This window comes from Leptosomus discolor, chromosome 2, assembly GCF_034619465.1.
Source record: "Leptosomus discolor isolate bLepDis1 chromosome 2, bLepDis1.hap2, whole genome shotgun sequence".
In the NCBI taxonomy this organism is placed as follows: domain Eukaryota; kingdom Metazoa; phylum Chordata; class Aves; order Leptosomiformes; family Leptosomidae; genus Leptosomus; species Leptosomus discolor.
In genome coordinates this window covers 9,130,774-9,153,482 of record NC_141392.1, presented here as the reverse complement: position 1 = coordinate 9,153,482, position 22,709 = coordinate 9,130,774, and the positions used below count along the sequence as shown (strand labels likewise).

Sequence of the window (22,709 nt, the reverse complement as noted above, 5' to 3'; positions counted from 1 at the left end):
ATGCATTTTACATCTTCAAAGAATTTTCTGATAGTCTAATTGAATCTGTAGTTTATATCATTTACAAATCTGAATGATATAAACTCACTATTAATATAGAAAGACTTGTTTCCCATCATGCAGTGGCAGTTAAATGTATGAATTGGGGATCAGGCCTGGTAGTTTAAAGGCTTACCAGCATTAACTCTTGAACGTCTGTATCATGCAGTGGAACTAAGTCTGCAGTAGTTGTCCTCAGCAATACTCAAGCATGCCTGTAACTTCACACATGATGATAGAGATGGAGCTTATTAGCTTGGGCAAAGTGCTGTGTGAGAATGAATGTAGGGCTTCCTACCCAAGAAGTGTGTGTGTGTATATGGGGTGAGGAAAAGGTAAAAGTATCAGAAAAGGTTAATCTGTAAAGTATTTGCTGTGGTTTGACTGTAAACTCTGTTAAATGCAGCCTGCACAAGTAACAGGGTATCAGCTCAAAGTTACTGTGTATGTAGTTTGATGTGCCCCGAACCACCTGGAGTATTGGAGCGGGTGGCTGGAATGGCTGTGCTACTTGGGATTTGTCCATTTGACCAGTACTTTGGTTTTCACCTCAGCTACTGTTCGTAACCCCATCTGAGCAAAGGAAGATTCGTAGTGTGAACCTGCCTTGATTCTGGTTTTGATGTGCTCCGCAAATACTTCTGTAAGGATCCTTGCAGAAAGATGTTTTATACTAACGTGGAATACATCACTCCCATGACAAAACAAGTTTGAGTGGTAAAAAGTGCAAACTTTTTTGGTAAAAGCGCGTTCCACATTATCGAATTCCAAAAGAGACTTTGTGGCGCTAAATAGTTCATTTTGACTGTCGCCCACCATCTGAATCCGTGCAGATTTATCACGGGGCATAAGATGTCTTCTCTGTGCAGATCGCGTAGTTGCTCGGCTATGCGTAGGGCTCTGTGTATGCGTACGTCCAGAGGGTGTGGAAGTACATGTGCGTTTTCTACTTGTCCAATAGGTTAAGTGTCTGTCAAAAACAAGCACAACTAAATTAGCAGTCTTCCCATTTTTGATGTGCTGAGTGATAGACTTCAGTTTTCATTTGTCTGTTCTTGTTTCTGTGAAGGATTGTGACAGTGATATGCAATGCTGAAGAGAGTCATGTTTCAGTTATCTGTATTAAAAGTGCAGCCTTGTTTTGGCTTAAACCAGTGCAGAAATTGTTAGTGTTGGCAGGGTCAGTGACCTGTAACCTAGTCCTACAGGGTACTGTGGCCCTTTACTGTGTGACAGTTGCTTTAAGGCAGATCCTTTGACTGATGCTGCTGTCAGGATTGAAATCCTGATATTATTATTCTCAGTAGGGCCTCAGGGGGCCAAGAACTCAGTTGCCAAGTACCATACAAGAAAAAGGGCTTTGATATATGGACAGCTTTGATATTTGTTTTCCTTCAGAGGGTGACTAGCTTCATATACTTTCATAATGCTCTTCCCCTTTTTTTTCTGGTTTTAATTTTCTTCTTAATAAGAGGGGAAAAAAGCCAGGATCAGAATACTGAATTTTCAAGATGCGTGAAGTGAATAAATGATGAGTTTTGATATTTTACTTGATAATATAGCAAGCATGGTATTTTAATGTGTTGTCTACAGAATAAAGTACTGAGAGTAGAAGAAAAATTATTTCCATTTATTTAAAAAAAATGACAAAAATTGCATATGTCTTAAAGATTGGACTAGTTAATACAATGTGATGTTTATTCTTATGCTGTTTTTTTTTTTTTCCCCACCAGCATCAGAATTAGTAAATTAAAATGCTTTAATAACTTAAAGTGATACATATAATCTCTTTATACTTTTCTCAGTTCATATGTGTAGTTGCTGTTAATTAGAATCTTGAGATCTCCGAATATGCATCAAGGAAATAATATCCCATGGAAGATAAATCTCTAGTGTAGCTGAAGATGGGGAAAAAATGATCTTTTAGACTACTAGAGTGAATGAACTCCTCCTCTTCCTGTTTGCCTTGTCAGGTCTATAAACAGAAAAGCTTTCTTACCATGCCGGCATTGAGCAGGCGTTGTCTTGGATAATGTTCTCCTCATTTTAAAATCCTGTGCATAGAGCTTTAATGTGTCTTGGTTAAGTTTACTCAAGAACAGGATATACAAATCCTTTTCTTTCTTTTTTTTCCCTACTTCTTCTTTCCTTCCTGGGAAAAACAAACAAACAAACCCAGCAAAATTCAGCCCTTCTGGAAGGAGATACTGTAGAAGATAAATAATTCGTGTTTTATAAGCAGAACCATATGCCATTCTGAGTAGGGCTAGGAAAGTGCTTGAACAATCTGTGCCTTTTTGTCTCTGCCAACAAATTTTTAGAAGCCGTTTACCTGCTATTGAGGATGCGAATTGTATGTTAGAAAAGCAGTTTAGATCTCTGAAGCTTGGTAGTTATCTTTGTCACACAGTGGAAGAGAATGCCAGTGTAGATATTACATGTGGAATCTGAGTTCTTACAGAAAACTGAAGAGATTTTTGGTGTTCTTAGGTCTCTACATGATACATTTATTTTTTTTTAAATATTTACACTGCATTTTGTTATGGAGAGGCAACCATACAACTTGTACACTAACTAGATCAGACATTCCTGTTGCCTATTCTAAGGAAAATGCCATCTTGTTTTAACAAGATGTTACGAGCAGGAGGTCTGTATGGAAATGGTGAAAATTCAACTGATGGGGAAAGTTAATAGCATCAGTCTCATGAAAGTGGAAGATACAGATCTCCCTTTTCTCAAAATCAGGTCTAATAATTATTCGTGTTACCTGTTCATGCAGGTTACATGGCACTGTTGCAGATAGCCTTTGTATTTCTTGAGCCAGGTGATTTTAAAAAACTATTTCTAGGGCAATGTCAGATTCCTCGTGTGCACTTTTGCTCTGTGGGTTGTCTGCCAGCCTGGAGTTGAGGGTAGAATGAAAACTGTGCACTTTCTTTCCCACCACAGCTCTAAACATGTTTACACTTTGGAAAAAATGCTGATTGGCTTCTGATTCAGCTGATGAGCTGGATACCAGGGATTGGACATTGGAAATATTCGTCATATTGCCAGTAGCTGTGTCCGTGGCACAACTTTGGGTCTGCTGCTTGCTGTTACTAACGAGCTGTTAAAAGAAGTATTTCACAGGACTGTTCCTTCACACATCCTGCAACAGGTTGCTACAGTTCGTACAGGTGTACTAATGATTAAGCGCATTTTGAGCCTTTTTACAAGATATTTTCTCATTTGGAAGAGTTTGTGATTGAATAGGTGAGACAGAAACCAGGTAAGGGGGGATAGAGGGGAAAAACCTAGTTTAGATTTATGATACAGAATTGCCAGGTCTTTCACCATTGCCTGCCTGTTGTTTTCAGGCTTCTATGGGACCCTTCTGTTCTGTAGTGTTGTCGTAAACTAGTTTGCAGTGCTGAATAATAGGGTTAAAAACCTGTAGTGCTTGCTCTTGCATTTGTTCGTGTTGCATTAATTTTATTAGGGTATTTTCATTAACGTAGCACATCGTGATTCATACTACTCATGAAGGTAATCCTTCCCCTGCCTTCCACCCACGAGCTCCTTGCTCTCAAAAGTCTCCAAAACCAGTTATCTAAAAAACTCATCCATCGAGTTTTGGAAGGTAGAGTTTTTTGGTAATGAAAACTGTGGTAGTTTTCGTTAAATATTTTTGCTGCAGGCCTATGATAAAAATGAGATAGTTACCCAGTTGCTTATAACTGACTGCCATCCTAGGGATTGTTATTATTGTAACATGCTACTTGGAAGTACTCAAAAAACCCTTTTGCATGATTTTGGAAATAATTTTTATTATTGAAGAGTAGGTGTGGCATACTAGTTCTTAGTGGTTGTGCAGTGTAATTATTTCTTTGTTTTGTGACCTCCTTTAGAAAAATAATGATGAGGTAGTGTGGGAGGATCACCTGAATAATTGTGTAAGAAAACTGTATAACCACTTAAAGGCCCTGTGTATGTCTGTGCTAACCAATAGGAATTAAAACCACTCCTGTTCCCTGTAAAAACAACTGATCGGTCTTTTTTTTTTTTTTTTTCTTTTTTTTTCCCCTACCTGCAGAAATGCTCATATTCACACTTTTGGTAGTAATATGCTATCTATGACTCATAATCTGTGCAAGTTGTGCTTTAGATTTCTAATCCTATCTGACAGTAACAGCAAATATCAAATTGATGTTGTGTATTCTAACAGCCATCTGAACACTGTACCAACAGATGTGGTGTAAGTAGAGCTAATCAATTCAGCTTTGGTAAACACTTTCTCAGTCAAATTGACACTATAACCATGCATAGTCTAGGTCACAAAGTTGATTAAACTGCTTTGCTACAGCACTAGGGGGTTAAATATCACAACTAAGTTAGTGCAACACAACATGTGGCACGAAGCCTCATGCAGATGAGCAGATTGGCCAACTGCTCACCGAAGAGAGCTCTTCGTTCACAGTCTGAATAGAGTTGTTCAGAGGTTAGACTTAATGTTTACCTTTTGTGGCATTTGGCAGCAAATAGATTTACTCCCTCTCCCCCAAAATCTATATTTATAATTCTCACTGCTGTAACATCTAAGTACTAAATGCGCACTTGATGTTTTTGCCACAGCCAGCTAAGCTTAAGAGAGACTTACAGCCGACTTTCCTTTGATGTGTGTGGTAAACTTGCTGCTGTTCAGCACTCTCAGCTTTTATCTGTAGGCTTTAAGGTAGGTTGGCGACAGCTATGATGTATATAGGTTTTTAGGCTGAGTATAGAAGAAAAAGGTATACAGGAAAGGGAGAAAGTTTAGAAACTGTTCTGAAAGTAAGGCTAAGTGGCATTCTTTGAACTGAAATTTACACTGATCTAATATAATTTTAAAGGTATTTTAACAAACTTACTGAAACTGCTGCGACTCCCCAAACTGGTAGTGATTTAAATCTCTCCATCTAAGCTTGCATAAGCTGGATGCAGTTAAGATGAGATATGGTTTCAGATTGGAAGCAATTAAGTTTAAGGGGTAGGAAGTTACTGCACCTCAGTTTTTGATTACACTGCTGATTTCATTCAGTGTTGGTCTGTGCTGCTGTTGAAAGGAGTGGTCTTGGTTTTTCCCATCATGTTTTCCCAGTTTATGTCTCTTATTCCTGCTTTTTTCTTTTCTGCCAGCACTAGCTTTTTTGGGAGGCACACCAGGCCAAGGAATTGGAATTAATCTGGGTTGAGGACAACTAGATGAATAAAAAATTAATTGCATGGTCTGAGTCAGAGGGTGGTGGTTAAGGGTTCACACTGTCTGTGGAGTCCCAGAGGGATCTGTGCAGGGATCTTTATCAGTGACTGGAGCAGGCAACATGGGGCACTCTGCTCATGTTCGCGGGTGACACCACACTGGGGGAGATGACCAGGTGATAGGCTGGAGGGAAGGGCTGGTAGTCCAGGGTTCCTAGGAAGCAGGAGGAGTGGTCTCTCAAGAACGTGAAGATATTCAGCAGGGATAAATCCCCAAGTCCTGCACCTGGGAAGGAAGAGCCCCTGGCAGGGTACAGGCTGAGAATGGAGGGGCTTGGGGGAGCAGCACTGCAGGAAAGGCCCTGGGGAGTGCTGGCACACAGCAGCTCCCTGGCAATGAATTTGACCCGTGGCATCCTGAAGTGTGTCTCTAGGAGCATAGCTAGTAGATGGAGGCAAGTGATTATCCTCCCCGATCAGTGCATGACATCTGGGTACCAAATCCAGTTTTAGCCCCTCATACAGGTAAGTTGCTGATAAATTGGAGTGACTTCAGCAGAGGACACCATGATGGGCACTTTGACCTGCTAGGAGAGGCTGCGGGAATTGGGCCTGTTCAGCTTGGAGAGGAGATGGACTTGCAGTGCCCATGGGGAGGTTATAGAGAAGATGGAGTTGGACTCTTTGCAGGACTAAATTGAAACAGGAGTGACTCAGCTAAGATACAAGAAAAAGCTTTTTCACCATGATTGGGTTGCTGGAGAGGTTATGTGGTCTCTGTCCTCAGAGGTTTTTCAAGACCCAGCTGAATAAAATACTGAGTAACCTGGGCTGACCTCACAGCTGAGCCTCCTTTGAGGAAGAGTTTGCACTAGAGACCTCCCGAGGCCCCTTCCAGCCTGAATTACTCTGTGTTTCCATGGTTCTGTGATCCAGCCAACCTCTAGCTGAAAATAATGCTGTCAGCAGTTTGGTGGCAATAGAGGGAGAACTTTCTTCTTCCTTTTAAAACTGAAGATTCAGTCCTAGTCCCTGAAGATAGCCTTCAGTGTTTAAGCTGATCTCTCTTGCTTTCTGTTGCAGTAGACAAGAGGAGCATGTGGTGGGTTATTTTGACTTAGTTAAAGAAGAGTGTTATGTTACAGGAATTTAACTTGCTTGCTAGCTGATGGTTGACTATAGAGTGGTTCGTGTCACATTTAAACCTTTTAAGTGTCTTTCAGGATTTTTTTTTCCAGTTGTTTTTAAACCATTTTATATTAAATGGGAGTATTGTGTTTCTGGAGACTTTCCCTCAGTTTATTTTGATTTTAGTTGTAAAAACAAGCAGTTCTTCCTAGTGGCAAGCTTGAGTCATCACATTACTTAACTGTAAACAAAGACACCGCATACAAAGTTCAGGTGGCATGGACAGTTATCTTCTCACACTCACTAACACCACTGTTTTCTCTCAGTAAATCCCACCAATGAAATGGAAGGGGAGGGGGAAGAGTTCATCATCTTTTAAAAAGTGGTGATGCATATGTAAAATGAGTGAGGATTACAGTTTCTTCCCAGTATCCATTGCTTGATTGATTCAGTGAAGTCTGTCTTACATCAGAGGGAAAAAGGGAAAGGGTAAGTCTGCAGCACAGCCACTGAAAGTATCAACAGATCATTGTGGTTTTCAGGATCAAAGTAAATATTTACAATTGCTGATTAGAAAACCCATGTATTGTAAATAGACCTAAAGCATTAAAAGCTCGCTGGAGATCCTTGCTTTTGCTGTCCAAGATTTTTCATATGAATAATGAAATATTTCTTGTAAACCAGGAAAAGTACTACAAAACAGCATTATCTTAAACTTTTCCCAAGGCCTAAAGGGAATTGTGACATTTTCAAAAACTGGTTGTATTCATCTTTGTAGTCACACCTAAGGCTTTCAAAATATTTTTAAACTAACCGATCTTAAATTGAATTTTGTTTTCTCTCTAATCTTGGAACAATGGGGTCTGTGTATGTCATCACAATATTGTTCCATTAAAATATTTGCTCATTCTGAGCCATTGCTTAATCTCTCTTCCTGAGTGCTGAAAATGCGCTCAGCTTAGTGCTACTTTGTGATTTCCTGTAGGCACCTGACATTTCACTCCTTTTGACAGCAATAATCTCTCCTTTGATGGCAAATTAAATTTCACATGTGCTGCCAATCAGTCAAAAAGGTGAAGAGATCTCTAAAAGTAGTGTCACCGCTTTTTTTCTAGTAGATGTTAAGGTCTGATCTGTGCAGAACCCTGGTTCGAAAGCAGCTGTATAAAGGTTTATTGAGATGCAGAATTATTTGTATTGCCATCAAGCAAAGTGGTTTTGTATTTGTATTTGCCATCAAGCAAATTTATTTTTCTCACTTCTTCACGCTATCCAGTGTTTCCTTCCCTGGTACAGGTTTGTCTTACTGGTGGGGCAAACTGTTACTTGCTTTACTACATGCTAATCCTACTGTTAGCATTGTTTTTATATTAGAATACTGAAGACATTTATAAAAGTATCCTAGTGATAAATTATATTGTGTTAGGAGTGGAACTGGTCTGTGTCTGGCCATGGTTTGTTGTGCTTACTACTGAGCTTGTCTGATCATCGTGAGTAAAACATGTATGTCTCATTTCTAAAAATACAGCAGAAAAAGTTACGTTTTTTTCCATGTTTAGGTTTGGAATGTTTTAAGAGATGTGTGTAAGAGATTTAATTTCAATATGTGTAAGAGATTTAATTTCAGCTTCAGGTTCTTGGATCCACACTTTCTTGGCTTATGAAAGATTAGTACAATAAATATATAATTAAAGGTGGGTTTTTTTAATTATTTTTCCATTTAAATTCTTAGTCTGAGGGAGCTATTAAGATACTTGAGCGCAGGTGTCTAAAGCCGTTTTAATCTCTGGAGTATCATCTCTGGCTCCCTGCAGCCACTTTAAAATGGCACATATTCTCCTGTGTTTTGTGCCATATCTGCAGTCAGATGTTTTGAATATGTCAATCTAAAATGGTCCCAGACACCTGTGTTTGGATACCTAAATTGCTTTCTAATGGACTGCTTTTTGTCAGCTGTTTTCAGATGATTATAACACAAGATTACCTTGCTTTGATATTTTTCAGGAAATAGAGAGGAAATAAATAGCCAGCTGAGAACTTTGGACGTATAGAGTACTCCAAGCAGTACATTTATTTAAAAAAACCCGAACCAAAACCAAACCAATACAGCAGTGACTGGCATGTCTTGGTATTTTAAGAAGAAATACTAATTCTTGAACTTTGAAATACAAATTGGTCACTTACTCTAATAAACAGTTGTAGCTACTAATTGTTTGAAACTTAAACCTTTTAACATTAATTCCTATTTTTTATTACCTGCTTAATTAAAAAAAAACTTTGCCTTTGCACAGATTTTTTTTTTTTATAAAGCTTTATTTATTGTTAGCATTATAGATGCCACAATAATTCTGAATTGAGTTGTGGTCTGATTTGAACCTGTATATGTGTTAGGTGAGGCTGTGGGGTGTCAGGTGAGGCTGGGAGGAGTCTTGTTTTCATTTTTGTTTTTCTTATTCTATCTTCCCACAAAACATGCCAAAATGAGGAAGTTGACTGGGAGGGGATTTACAGCAAGATAGACTTAAAGTGGATGGAATTGGATTTGAAGAAGTTGGTTATATCAGAGTGTATTTTTTTTACCCCTTTTGCAGAAAGAACTATATGAAATGAATGAGCTACACACAGGCATCATTAAAAAAATGAAATAACGGAGTGTTGCATTTGGAGAGAACTGTGGTTGCTATGAGGATGCAGGCAGGCTTCATTTTGAGATAGTGTCTGTAGGTTGTTTGTAAAAAGTGGTTATTGTTGGAAGCGTGGATGAGGTGATCTGCTGTAGGTAGTCGTGTGAAATACTACCTAATGCAGAGGTTTCATTGTTTAATTTCTGAGACGTAAAGTACACTTTTATTTGCAGCTGATGGATAATTAGCAGGCAGAAAATTGCCAAGTGTTAGAGAAGTTACTTAAGTGCCTGTATTTGCATACAGCATTCACAGAGACTTTTTGTCCTTTCTGGGAAGCTAGAACAAGTATAGATTCAAGTTCTATGTGTCCCAAGAATCCACTAGGAAGGCCGATTTCAGCCGTGAAGGTCCCACGGTAGCCTTTTTGGAGAGCCTGTCATTATATGACATGTTAGTAACCACTGTGAATGTTGCTTTTTAACTCTGTATGTGATGCTTTCTAGTATCTGCTTTTATTTCTTCCTTTATGTGCCCGGTTTATAGTTGGCTTAAGTCTTCAAAAGGGAATGATTTTCCTTGGTTTTATCATATGTGAGGTAGTACTAGAGAGTTTTGGATTAGACTAACTATAAAATATAGTTTTCAACTGAATATATCCTTCAAAAATAACGATATAATTTATGATTTGCTATTATAGATTCTATCTCCTAGATGAAATAGTGCTATCTTGCTTAAAATAGAAATAATTTTAAATCTAATTCAGAGCTGGTCAGCAAGCAAGAGGCCCCCTCAGAGGAAAAAGCAGGTGAAAGAGGATGAAAAAAAGAATGAGTAATGTTGTCAGGATTGTTCTTACATCTGTGTGAAAGACATCAATGCGTAGTACAGTAGGAGAGGAGCATAATTTTTTGAAGAGTTTAAGTAGAAGTTACAGAATTCAAAATACTTAATATTCGGTCAAGTTACATAAACTGTAGTCTCATTAAACTCATCTTTTCTTTGAAATACTAAGGGAGGTTGCTAAAGGGTGGGGGGGATGTCAAGTGAAATGGCTTCAATAGTGTTATGCAACAGAGTTAATTTCGACCTACGCTCTGCTTCTCTGCAGAAGAAGTTGAAGAAGAGTCTGAAACTACAATTGAGGTTGATTTGACTGATAAACAGAAACATCAGTTGAAGCACAGAGAGCTCTTCCTTTCTCGGCAGTATGAGTCCCTTCCGGCAACGCATATCAGGTAAGAAAAAGTAAATATAATTTATCTTTGTGTTCTGTTGAGGTGGTTTGCCTGCCAGTAGCCCACCTGCTTGAACACTTAAGCATTTGTCTTGCAAAAGGGTGCGATTGACCACAGCTAAGTTGTGGCAGGTTGTTCCATGAACTGCTTTGGCACTGCCTTTGTGTTTTCCTTCTGTTACGTGTGTTTGAGCCTTGGGAGGGACAAGAGTCTCAGAGCTCTGGCTCGTCAATTAGAGCATCAACTGATAATGTGGTGTAAAGCCGCTCTGTTCCTAATTTGCAAGAGTTAGGGGTTTTTTAAATTATCCATCTGCTGGCCAGGGGATCTTTGACCATTTTGTCTGCCCAGGGAAACCACAGATGATTTTGGAAAGGAGACAGTGACTTAGTGGTCAGATCTGCAATTTAGGGCTGCATGCATTTAAAAATAAAATTAGCCCAACTTACTTCAGTAAATGTGCAGAAGTCACAACTGAATTTGGCTAAATGTTGCAAAAGCATTTCAAGTATTGTTTTAAATTGCCCTAATGTAGGAAGAGGCTTGCTAAAGCTCAAAAAGGCTTTGTTGATTTCTTTCTGTAAATGATGCCAATGCTCATGTAATCTCCTATTTAGCAGTCCAGCAAGTTCTTTTTGTGTTGGAGGAGGTATGATGTACCTAGAAATGGAAAAGAAAGAGCACAGTGATGGGGAGACTGTAGTAAGTGTAAAACAAGGGCTCTTACATTGCATTCTGAAGGAATTTTCATTTTCTTACTACATCTAGCTCTCCTCAGCCGTTTCAGACCATAAAGTACTAGAAGCTACCAAAAAAAAAAAGTGTATATGCCCCAACTGGAGAAACACTTTCATAGAATCATAGAATGTATTGGGTTGGAAGGGACCTCTAAAGGTCATCTAGTCCAACCCCCCCTACAATAAGCAGGGGCATCTCTAGGTCAAGTTACTGGGGGCCCCATCAAGCCTGACCTTGAATGTCTCCAGGGATGGGGCTTCCCCTACCTCTCTGGGCAACCCGTTCCAGTGATTCACCACCCTTGTATTAAAGAACTTTTTCCTGATGTCCAACCTAAATCGACCCTTTTCTAGCTTAAAACCATTACCCCTCGTCCTATTGCTACAAACTCTTGTGAACAGCTCTTCCCCTGCCTTCTTATAGGCCCCCTTCAGGTACTGGAAGGTCGCTATAAGGTCTCCTCGCAGTCTCCCCTTCTCCAGGCTGAACAACCCCAACTCTCTCAGCCTGTCCTCGTAGGGGAGGTGCTCCAGCGCCTGATCGTTTTCGTGGCCCTCCTCTGGACATGCTCCAACAGGTCCATGTCCTCCTTATGTTGGGGGCTCCAGAGCTGGATGCAGTGCTCTGGGGGGTCTCACCAGGGCAGAGTAGAGGGGCAGAATCGCCTCACTCAACCTGCTGGCCACACTTCTTGTGATGCAGCCCAGGATGCGGTTGGCCTTCTGGGCTGCAATTGCGCACTGGTGGCTCATGTGCAGTTTTTCATCCACCAGTACGCCCAAGTCTTTTTCCACAGGGCTGCTCTCTAGCATGTCTTCTCCCAGCCTGTATTGATACTGAAGATTGCCCCAGCCCAGGTGCAGGACCCTGCACTTGGCCTTGTTGAACCTCATGAGGTTCACCTGGGCCCACCTCTCCAGCTTGTCCAGGTCCTTCTGGATGGCATCCTGTCCCTCTGGCATATCAACTGCTCTGCCCAGCTTGGTGTCATTACCAAACTTGCTGAGGGTGCACTCAATGCCACTGTCAATATCATTAATGAAGATATTAAACAACACTGGTCCCATCCCTGAGGGACTTTGTACATGCATATGTATCTTCTCTCTCATTGGCAAATGTGCAGCTTACCTTTCTCACTGCCAACACAAAAACTGGAAGTTGGAAATTTTTGTATTAATTTCCTGTGTTTGACTCAGCTACTTGTTCTCTGACTTTGAGAAAGTCATTTAACTGTCAAATCTCTGCTTCTGTAACTGCAGCACAGAGATAATAATCCTGCACAGTTTCTTTTACTTACTTTGACATTTAGTTATCGAAAAAAGGTATTCTCTTCGTAGAGAGAAGATTACATAGAAGAAGTATTGTAAATGTCTTCTCACCTCACAACTTGGGGAGCAAATACACTAGAGGCTCTCCAGTACATGCTTCACAAAGAAGCCAGAAAAACACAAGAATTCATAGTGCATGCAGCACTGCACAGCAGGCAAATGCAGAGTGATGACTTGCACCTGCTTTTCAGACCAGGTGAATGCTGTAGGGCTGTGCTGTCACGTGCTACTGGGACCTTCACCAGATGAATGCTGGAACAAGCTTTATGCAGTCTAATGATGTTTTAACAATCTTTAACTATTTTAAAAAGAAACAAGAAGGAAAATACACTGCAAAATTTTCCTTGTTTAGCTTTTTAGCTTATTAATGTTCAGATTCTGTGATTCTTGGTAGTTTTCTTGTATTAATTAGCTTGTCCGGTAAAAGAGGATAGAGATGTGAAGGCAGTACTGCTCCAGCTTTGTCCTGTCACTACTCCAGAATATCCAGGGGTGGAGATTTCACAGCCTCTCTGGATGTCTGTTTCAGTGTTTGACCGCCATCGTAGTAAATTTTTTTTTTCCCCATCATCTAGTTGGGATTTCCCTTGTTGAAACTTACTGTCCAGTGCCTCTTGTCCTATCACTGTGCTTCTCTGAAAGGAGCATGGCCTCTGTCTTATTTATATATCTTTTCATTAGGTAACTGAAGACAGCGGTAGGATTTCTCCCCTTAGTAGTCATACCTTGAGAGTGAACAAATCCCGTTTAGTATCATCTGCAGACTTGCTTAAAGCGTATTTGGGTAACTTGTTCAGATTGTTAATAAAGATGTTAAACTCTTGGCCCCAGTATCAGCACTTGGGGGTGACCCCACTAACCAGCTTCCAGCTGGACTTAGTACCACTCACTACAACCGTTTCAGCCTGCTGGTCCAGCTAGGTTTTTTTCAAGCTTATTGTCTACTTACCTAGTCTATATGTTACCAGTCTGGTTAAAAGACGCTGGGGAACACAGTGCAGGCCTTGCTAAAGTCAGGGTAGATGACATTCACTGCTGACGCTGGTGTACCAAGCCGGTCGTCTCCGTATAGAAAGCAAGCAGGTACTCATGCAATAAAAGTCTGAGTAGCTCCGTTGTGTGGGCCTTTGCTCTTACCACCTGCAGTTTTAGCCCCTAGATACGAACAAGTGGATTTACAGGAAAACATAAATGATGGAGTGGAATAGAGTGGAGAATGGAGATCAGCTCTCTCAAGAGTAAGAACACAAAAGCTCAGTCCCTTTGGAAGAAGAGAAAGCTAAAAGTGATTTTAAGAGAATGGAGGAGGCTGAACTATCTATAGTTGCTTTTGGCAGCTACAGATCTTGAACTTTTACTCATATCTTCAGCCAAGAAAAGAAACTGAGTTTGGTTGCCTTTCTGTTTGTGATTTAAGGGAATAGAAGAACTTCACTGGGGTGGTATGTTTTGATTTGTTTTTTACTAATATACTTTTACTGCTAATGTTTTGTCTTTCTTTTCTGAACTTTGTGATTTTTAAACTGAATGGCTGTGAAAATTACAGCTGCCCCCCACCCCCAAACCCCTCTGTGACTGAGATTACTTTTATTCTAATTCAGTTACAAATACAGTAATGTCTCATATATACAGCCGGTGCCACTACTTTAGAGTTGAGAAGCCTTGCAGTTATTTTATCAGGTTAGATTTCTTTGATGTACAAGTCTAATTCTGAAGCTCTTTGGTCTGTAATGTTGAGTTTTGAATAATTTGTTTGCTTTTGAATTACTGAAATACAGTTTCATTCTTTATTCTCATACTTTTTATTTTGCTATATATGTATATACATATATTTTGCTATATACACATATGTGTAACTCTCTTGAGATATAATTTGGTTTTTATAAATATTGAGATTTTTTAGACTTCATCTTGTTCCCCCTTTACATTAAATGTTGCTATGCCATTTTATTAGCGTTGGGAGGTGGTATAAGTTTTGGCACCAAAAAAAAAAAAAAGCCAGATTTAGAAAAGAATTAGAAGTGGGTAGTGTAGTAATAATTAAACATGGTAGCGCTGCCTTGTGGACACAATGTTCCTGCAACGCATTGTATTTAAGAAGGTACAATTGCCTAGCTCAGTGTAGTGCCATTCTGGAGTGATGGCATGTGGTACAGTACAAGCTGATGTGCTCGTTTGCGTCTCAAAGACAAGGCTGGTTACCTTAGTGTCTACTTGTCAAGTTACAAGTGAAACTATTTGAGACCATCTAAGGAACCTGAAGGTGCCCAAGTCCATGGGACCTGATGAGATGCATCTGCGGGTCCTCAGGGAACTGACGGATGAAGTGACTAAGCCATTGTCCATCCTGTTTGAGAAGTTGTGGCAGTCCAGTGAAGTTCCCACTGACTGGAAAAGGGGAAACATAACCCCCATTTTTAAAAAGGGAAAAAAGGAAAACCAGGGTAGCTACAGGCCAGTCGGTCTCACCTCTGTGCCTGGCAAGGTCATGGAGTGGATCCTCCTGGAAACTATGCTATGGCACATGAAAAATAAGGAAGTGACTGGTGACAGCCAGCATGGCTTCATAAAGGCCAATCATGCCTGATAAATCTGGTGGCCTTCTACAATGGAGTTACAGCGTTGGTGGATAAGGGAAGAGCAGTTGACATCATCTACCTGGACTTGTGCAAAGCGTTTGACACTGACCCCCACAGCACCCTTGTCTCTGAGAGAGATACTGATTTGACGGATGGACCACTCGGTGGATAAGGAATTGGCTGGATGGTCAACACCTTGATGTCTGAGTGGAGATCGGTGCCAAGTGGTGTTCCTCAAGGGTCAGTATTGGGACCAGTGCTGTTTGACCTCTTTGTTGGCAACATGGACAGTGGGATTGAGTGCACCCTCAGCAAATTTGCCAACGACACCAAGCTATGTGGTGCGGTCGACATGCTGGAGGGAAGGGAAGCCATCCAGAGGGACCTGGACAGGCTGGAGCAAACATTGTGAAGTTCAACAAGGCCAAGTGCAAGGTCCTGCACCTGGGTTGGGGCAATCCCGAGCACAAATATGGACTGGGTGATGAGTGGATAGAGAGCAGCCCTGAGGAGAAGGTCTTGGGGGTGCTGGTGGATGAAAAACTGTGTATGAGCCAGCAATATGTGCTCGCAGCCCAGAAAGCCAATGGCATCCTGGGCTGCATCAGAAGAACTGTGGCCAGCAGGTTGAGGGAGGGGATTCTGACCCTCTGCTCTGCCCTCGTGAGACCCCACCTGCAGTGCTGCGTCCAGCTCTGGGGCCCCCAGAGTAAGACAGACATGTACCTGCTTGAGTGGGTCCAGAGGAGGGCCATGAAGATGATCAAGGGGCTGGAGCACCTCCCCTATGAGGACAGGCTGAGAGAGTTGGGGTTGCTCAGCCTGGAGAAGAGAAGACTCTTATAGTGGCCTTTTAGTACTTCAAGGGGACCTACAGGAAAGGTGGGGAGGGACTCTTGATCAGAGAGTGTAGTGATAGGATTGAGGGGAAATGGTTTCAGACTGAAAGGGGGTAGATATTAGGTTAGATATTAGAAAGAAATTCTTCACTGTGAGGGTGGTGAGGCACTGGAAGAGGTTGCCCAGAGAAGCTGTGGCTGCCCCCTCCCTGGCAGTGTTCAAGGCCAGGCTGGATGGGGCTTGGAGCAACCTGGTGTAGTGGAGGGTGTCCCTGCCAATGGTGGGGGGGTTGGAAGTAGATAATCTTTAAAGTCCGTTCCAACCCAAACCATTCTGTGATATATTCTTTTCTGTATCTGCTCAAATGTGTAAGTAGCACCCCTTCAGTGAATTATCTCCTTCCTTCTAATCCCTGCATGTTACACATGCAGATTCACCAGGCACTGTAATCCCCAGATTTCCTTGTAACAGCATTATACTGCCAGCCAGGCTCACTGAACACTCTCCTTCATTAATGTCACACAGTGAATGCACCCAGAATTCATGCTGATGGCTCCTGTAAGCAGTGCCAGTCCCAGAGAGGGGCTGCACTGAGCTAAAGTGCTGTGTACTTTAACTTGTGTTTTCAGACATTTGAGTATTACCAAATACATGAGAAGGTACAGGGGGGGAAAAAATGTTGAAAATTGTCATAAAGGTGAAATTGTTGTCCAGCATTGTAAAATTCACAGTAAAACTTACCATTTGGTGAAATAGGTCCCTTTATATAAAAATCTGCAAGTGGTTATCTTATTGGAGAGACGCACTGGGTTATCTGACTTGGGCTTTAAATTTATTTCTCATTCTGAAGCTCTCAAGTGTTGATAGGTGATAAACATGTTTAGATTGCTGTAAAAGATTGCATTAACTTCTAAGATCATTTGTAATTGCTTTTAAATTTCATATTTCATAGGAGTTGTGCAGAAGAATTTATTTATCCGTCGGGGTTCATCTTGCCGTTTCATTATCTTTGCTTAGTTCTTGTTTGCAAATAGCTGTGTTTCAGTCTTGGGGCTGTGGGGTTTTGTTTCTTCTTGTTATTTTAAGTGTTTGGAAAGCAGACATAAGCCAAGCATTCTCAGATGTAGTAAAATCAGGTATGAATCTTTTGGGCTGCTCTATACTGCAATACCACTACCACCCCTGCCCCCCGCCCTGCCCCCCCCCCCCCTCCCCAATTAAAAAACAAACGAAAACAAAACTCATTTATACAAAGTAAAAAGAGGCTTGTATACAGGCTATTTGACAAAAGTAAAAACAGCTTGAGAATGGAGAAGAGTTTGAGTGGTGGCCATTTATGAAGGGGAAAGAGGATTTTGAATATGTAATTATATTTGGTTGCTATCATGTTGGTGATTTAGTTGGTTGGTACAATTGCAGGGGTTTTTGTTAGGGTTAAAGAATAAACTGCTACTTTGTCAAAATTATTAGTTACAGCAGCGTGACAAATATTTATCTTGAGTAAATAGAAATTAAATTTACTAAATTATCTCTGTTCAGCAATCTTTCTAGTAGGTTAGAGTTTGAATAGAAGTCTTCAAGTGTCCTTCCCTGGGACCAAAAAAGAGTGGTGTGGGATTGTCATGACCTCTTCAGTTGCTCTTTCACTTGACTCAGGCCACACAATTTTGTGCAGTGACTGTTGACATGATCCCAACTGTTTATGCTTGTATTAAATTGTGTATTTCAGTGATACAGCCACAAAAAATTTCCAAGTGATGCATAATTTACCACATTGTTGATAGTTTTATCAGTTGCTAATTACGTGTGTTTGTACCACTCTACTTTTTGTATAAATGCAGGGATTCTGGTCACATAATTTTTTTATTTTTATTTTTTCTTCTGGAGACTGTTTTCACTGAGTAATTTTTCCTTTTCTTGGACACAATTTCAAGGTGCTCAGATTCATGCTGAGCTTCGTTTCTGGACTCAACATGGCTGTGTATGATACCTGTGCATTATGTGCATGTTTGTCTTTATGGAGATTGTTCAAATAACTGTAATAAATCTACACCCTAATCTTTCATGGGGAGTGTTTATTTAATCTGTCATTGGATGAACTAAGTGTTTCTTATATTTCTGAATGGATTATATTTGTTGCTTGGCATAAGCAGCAAGTTCAAGCTTTCTGTATACCGATGGCCTTAATTGAGGAAAAACTTCCTGAACTCAGATTCCTGATTCTTCAGTTCTTTACAACTTGTGAATCCTTCTCATCCATACTCTTTATTTAAAATAAAAAAAGGAAAAGAAAACAACAAAAAACACCCCTAAAAAACCCGAACAACAAAACACTACCACAAACAAAAAACCCTGCCCAAAACTATCTTAAGATGCTCTTGGCTTGGCTTATTGCTTCTGTTCCCACACAGGAAGGACTTCATGAACCTTTTAAAGATTGTGATTGCATAAGATCGTTTTATTAAAAGCTGGTTAATATGATTGGGGAGAAGGTGCATATTTTTGCAGAATGTGTGTGTGACATTTAAGGGCTTCCAAATAGTCTGATCATGAGAAGAATTCTTTAATTTTTATCAAGAAATTTGGAGCCTCTGCATATTTTTACATGTAAGCATACAGAAAAGTATACTTAAACTTCTAAAGTAGCAGGCTGTAAGAATCTTTGTTACTGTCGGTTCTGAAATTGTTCCCTGTATGTTTAATATGTTTCTATTCTCTTCCTCCTCCCTGCATCTTTTGCCACTGTTCTGATCGGTAATGCAGTCCAGAACACAGTGACTTGTTTTTTTTAGAGCTTGATGCTTTTAGGCTTTAATTGATTGATGGTTCGTTTTGCAGTTTGGGGTTGGCTTTTTTTGGTTAAATTATCTCCTAGCCTAGCTCTTGGATTAAAGTAACTTTTATTGGTACTACTTTGTAGACATACCAGCAAAAGCAGCGTAAGTACACGTAGTTTGCAAAAACACACTCTGCTTACAAACTGCCTATAGGTGTGTGATGCTTTTTAGATGCATAATAAATGACTCGATTTTATCGTACAGCTTTCTTTATGCTGTGCTTTTTTCTTCATGGTCTCATTAGGACTCACTATTACTGCTACTTCAAAGAACTAAGGTGTAGAGAGGTACTTTTTTCTGAATGTGGTATTCCTTCATTTAAAACACAATAAATGGTCTGAAGCTAAAGACAGGAGAAAAATTGTGGCTTTTAAAGGTACAACACCTTAGGATTTAGTGGTAGTACTTCAGGGTTTTAGTTTTGGCATTCTTGGCAAACTGGAAGTTTCTGGCATAGGGGCAGTGTGTGTGTATGTATTTATATACGTCGTGTGTGTGTGTGTGTGTGTCCATATGATACAAATTTTAGTTACTTCTAAAAACCTTACTCTGCGCCTTATAAGCCTGATTTGTTTTCTGGCATAAATCAGACTGGGTAAGGAGTGAATCTGCTTTGCATAGGCGTGTGCTTACTTGATGATTTGGATTGCTAAGAAAATAGTTCTTCCTTTCTGATTGAGTTTATTTAGAGTAAAGGGACTTTTGAAGCATGTCTGATTTTTTCTTTTTCTTTTTTTTTTTTTTTAACTTTTTTAAATTTTCCGATAGAATTTGGAGAATTCTTATACGAATTAGGATGAAAATTCAATCTAGGCCGGAATCCTGTTTTTGGATGTGGTCAATAGCCAGTACAAGTAACAGTATAAGAAAAAGTGTATTTATTGGTGGAAGGCTGTCACTTAAATACCTGAAAATAAGTCCATGTTTCCTTGTAGCAACATAATTACAAAGGAGTCTTTCACATGGTGCCAAACTCTAAGTTCAGTTACATGGAGTGATGGTGTGCATTGCTTCTGAGCTGGGTGAACTTATAATGGACTCCATGATCTTAAAGGTCTTTTCCAACATAAAGGATTCTATGAAAAATCATTCCTAACCAGCCTCCTGTGATTTTGTTCAATACTTGTGGATTGCTGCTGCTGTGCTAAAAGGTAACTTTTTTTTTTACTTTTTAGCATTAATTAATCCTTAGAGGAAAAATATTAATGACTTGAGTTTCCTACAGTAGTTTATAGAAAGTATATATACAGTTATTTTGAGATATTGAAATATGTAGTTTTACTGTGCCCAGACCAAGAAGACATTTACACCTCTCCGTGGCACTCAGTGCATTGTTCTTTCTACTCAGTGTTTTCTTGCACACCCTTCTCGGCTACAGAACAGGAGATTCGGTCAGTGATGTAGACTGGAACAATATTAGTGTAAATGCAGTTTTAAGTGATAATGTGTTAAAGCCTGTTTCAAATCTGTGTATGTTCATAGATCTGTACTTTTACCTCTTACCTTAATAGCTGTAGAAAATGTTAAGATCTTCGGGTAGAGTTGCTGAACGCTTTGCCTCTTCAGGTAACAGCATAGTAGTTTACACATATAAACCGTGTAAATTGATACAGAATGCAAGTCTCCTTTAATTTTGTCTTTTGTAAATTTGTTTAATATTGGGAATGCTTCGCCCCGTTCAGATTGTGACTAAACAACGATGGTGAGAACAATATAAAAGCTGGAACCTTAAGAATATGTGAAAAAAAAGGTGAACATTATCTACGGATTACCTTTAAATCCATGTCAGTTGTGCGTGATTGCTCCAAGAGACTGCCTTTAAATGTTACATTTTGGAGTGCTCAAAATCAGCATTCCAGCTTTAATTAAGACTAAAACTCTGAATTTTTCGGCCAAAAGCCATATGCAGCATGAAAAGCCTGGGCCATCCATATGATCTAGGCATGTGTTTAGATGCCAGGCATTTACTGGTTCGTTTAGATGTGCATAAATCAATTTGCTGTGCATTCTGTTTTTAATTTTATTTGATTAAGTGTGTTAATCAGGTAATGCCAAATTTATTGATCTATCTTTTGGCCACAGATAACACAATCTTGTACTGTTTGGGGAGGCTGGTATTTTGTTGGAGACACAGATCCCAGTAGTATTTGCCTATCAAATGATTTTTAATTTTTTTTTTAATTGGGTTTGAAACAGCTCTGTAAAATAGCAGAGCCAAACTTGAGCCAATTAAGTATGAATCAATACAATGCAGATCTTTCTTTTGTCAGTTCTAGATAATGATTGAATGTTTTTAAAGTCGAACTCTAGTAAAGGGTCTGTTGCAGATTTAAATCACTGTGATGATGCTTTTATTTTCTTGCTTTCAATGTTGTGCAATAGCTTACTCTCCAGTTGTAAATTATCTTTGCAACCTGAAGAAATTTGCTATAAAGTCTTTGGTATGTGTCTGTCGGCATCATTCTGTGCCCCTTAAACTGCGCTTAAAAGTAAAATACCCCACTACTCTTTGTATTGGTTTCCCATAACTGGGGAATCAATTTCATATAATTAGCAGAAGCTCTTTGGACTCCACAGTTCCTAGTCTGTGGTTTGGTCATCATCATTGCAATTTAGACTGCTTGTAAGGGATCAAGACTTGCCTCAAAGTGGTTGCTTGGAAATACTCAAAACACCTTCCTATTTAAGACAGTTCAGGAAAAACCTTTTTTATTTAAGGTAGCATGCTCTACTCAATAGCTGTACCTTTTCTGCCCTCTTCTTTCCCTTTGTGCTACATATGAGAAAGATTACTCCAGAGTTCTACGCCTGCACAAAACCTTTCTACCCCTCTTTGTTATGCACCATTTTTAGTTTAATCTCTGGTTGTCGTTGAAGTAACAGCGTATGTTAAAATCAAATCAGATTTCCCTCACAAGCGTAATATTTCCTAATATTCTCTCCTCTTTCTCTCAGGCGGTCTAGCTAGTGACTCACATTTCAGTGTTCCAAATCTCTACTGAGACCAACATTTCTTGATGAAGATCAGCAAGAGCAATTGGTATATCTGTACAGAATTACCCAACACAATTCTGTCATTTTCAGGAGGGAAACTAATAATTGTTAGTAGCAGAATTTCAAAGATTGTGGGCTCATGCCTGTATATATTATTTTCTTTCTTCAACTTGTATCTGAATGACCAATGCATGTCAAGTTTCATTGACTTGAGGGGAACCCAGAGCAATGAGTTCTGACAGTTCTTGTACTGTACCAGTCTCACCCAGACTGCATTTACATTCCAGTAGGAAATGTAGATGACATGGTACCATACCCATGAGGTTGCCTTTTTTCGCTCCATGGTTCCTGGTTAACAAGCACAAAGTGTTTTGTTTCTTTTATAATTTCTTTCTGTAGTTTTTGTTTGCATACCTCTGGTCCCAAAAAGTCCTTATTGAAATAAGATTTGTAACTCATGGGCTGTCTTACTCATCTGGGGAAAACATTAAGAAATAGTCTGCAAGAATAGCAGAACAGGAATTATAGAGATTTCCACTGGTTTAAAAGTAGGGGCTGTGTTGAAAGAAACAAGGACTTCAAAAGATCAAAACAGTTGTTGTCGATTTTGATTCATTTTGGTAGTTTTAAAAGGTCAATGTTTGCATCATTTTTTAAAATTTTGGTAAAGATTTGAAGCGATGTATTTGACTGCTTTCAGAAAATCTTATTAAAGAATGATTGCCAGACAGTGGAAACAAGAAGTCTGATTTTCATTTTTTTTTTTCCCTCCAGATATGCATTAAGTGTATCTTCTGGACAATGTGGTGTTTTATTCTAGGTTGTTTAATCAGGCTGTATTGAAAGCTTTTCATAACACTGTCATGTGTAATAGCCTTGGTACGACCTTTTTTGTACGGCTTAAATTCTTGAGCTGGTTATCATTGTTTTGTGTCTTCGTTGGAACAGGTTTGTAAGGGCAGTCCTATTGTACTTCTCTGTTCTAAATATTGATTGTTGTCATGGTCTTGTCTGAATTACGTTCCCACATGTTTTTCATTCCTCCATTGGGTCTCACTCAAATGTGGCACTTTTTTATCTTGAGTTTTCAAGGCCTCCTAGGTCCTATCTCTGCTTACTCTCTTTGAAATTGCTCCTTCAGGACTCA

General features: G+C 39.7%; 1 protein-coding gene across 2 annotated transcripts in view; it reads left to right on the top strand.

The window, feature by feature from the left end:
• Nucleotides 1-22,709, top strand: part of MTA3 (metastasis associated 1 family member 3) — a 137,805-nt gene that overhangs the window by 12,722 nt on the left and 102,374 nt on the right. For both annotated transcript variants that reach the window (XM_086460582.1, XM_086460583.1), the window contains exon 4: nucleotides 10,120-10,246. In XM_086460582.1, coding sequence (XP_086316708.1) covers nucleotides 10,120-10,246 — 127 coding nt within the window. The remainder of the gene's footprint in view (nucleotides 1-10,119; nucleotides 10,247-22,709) is intronic.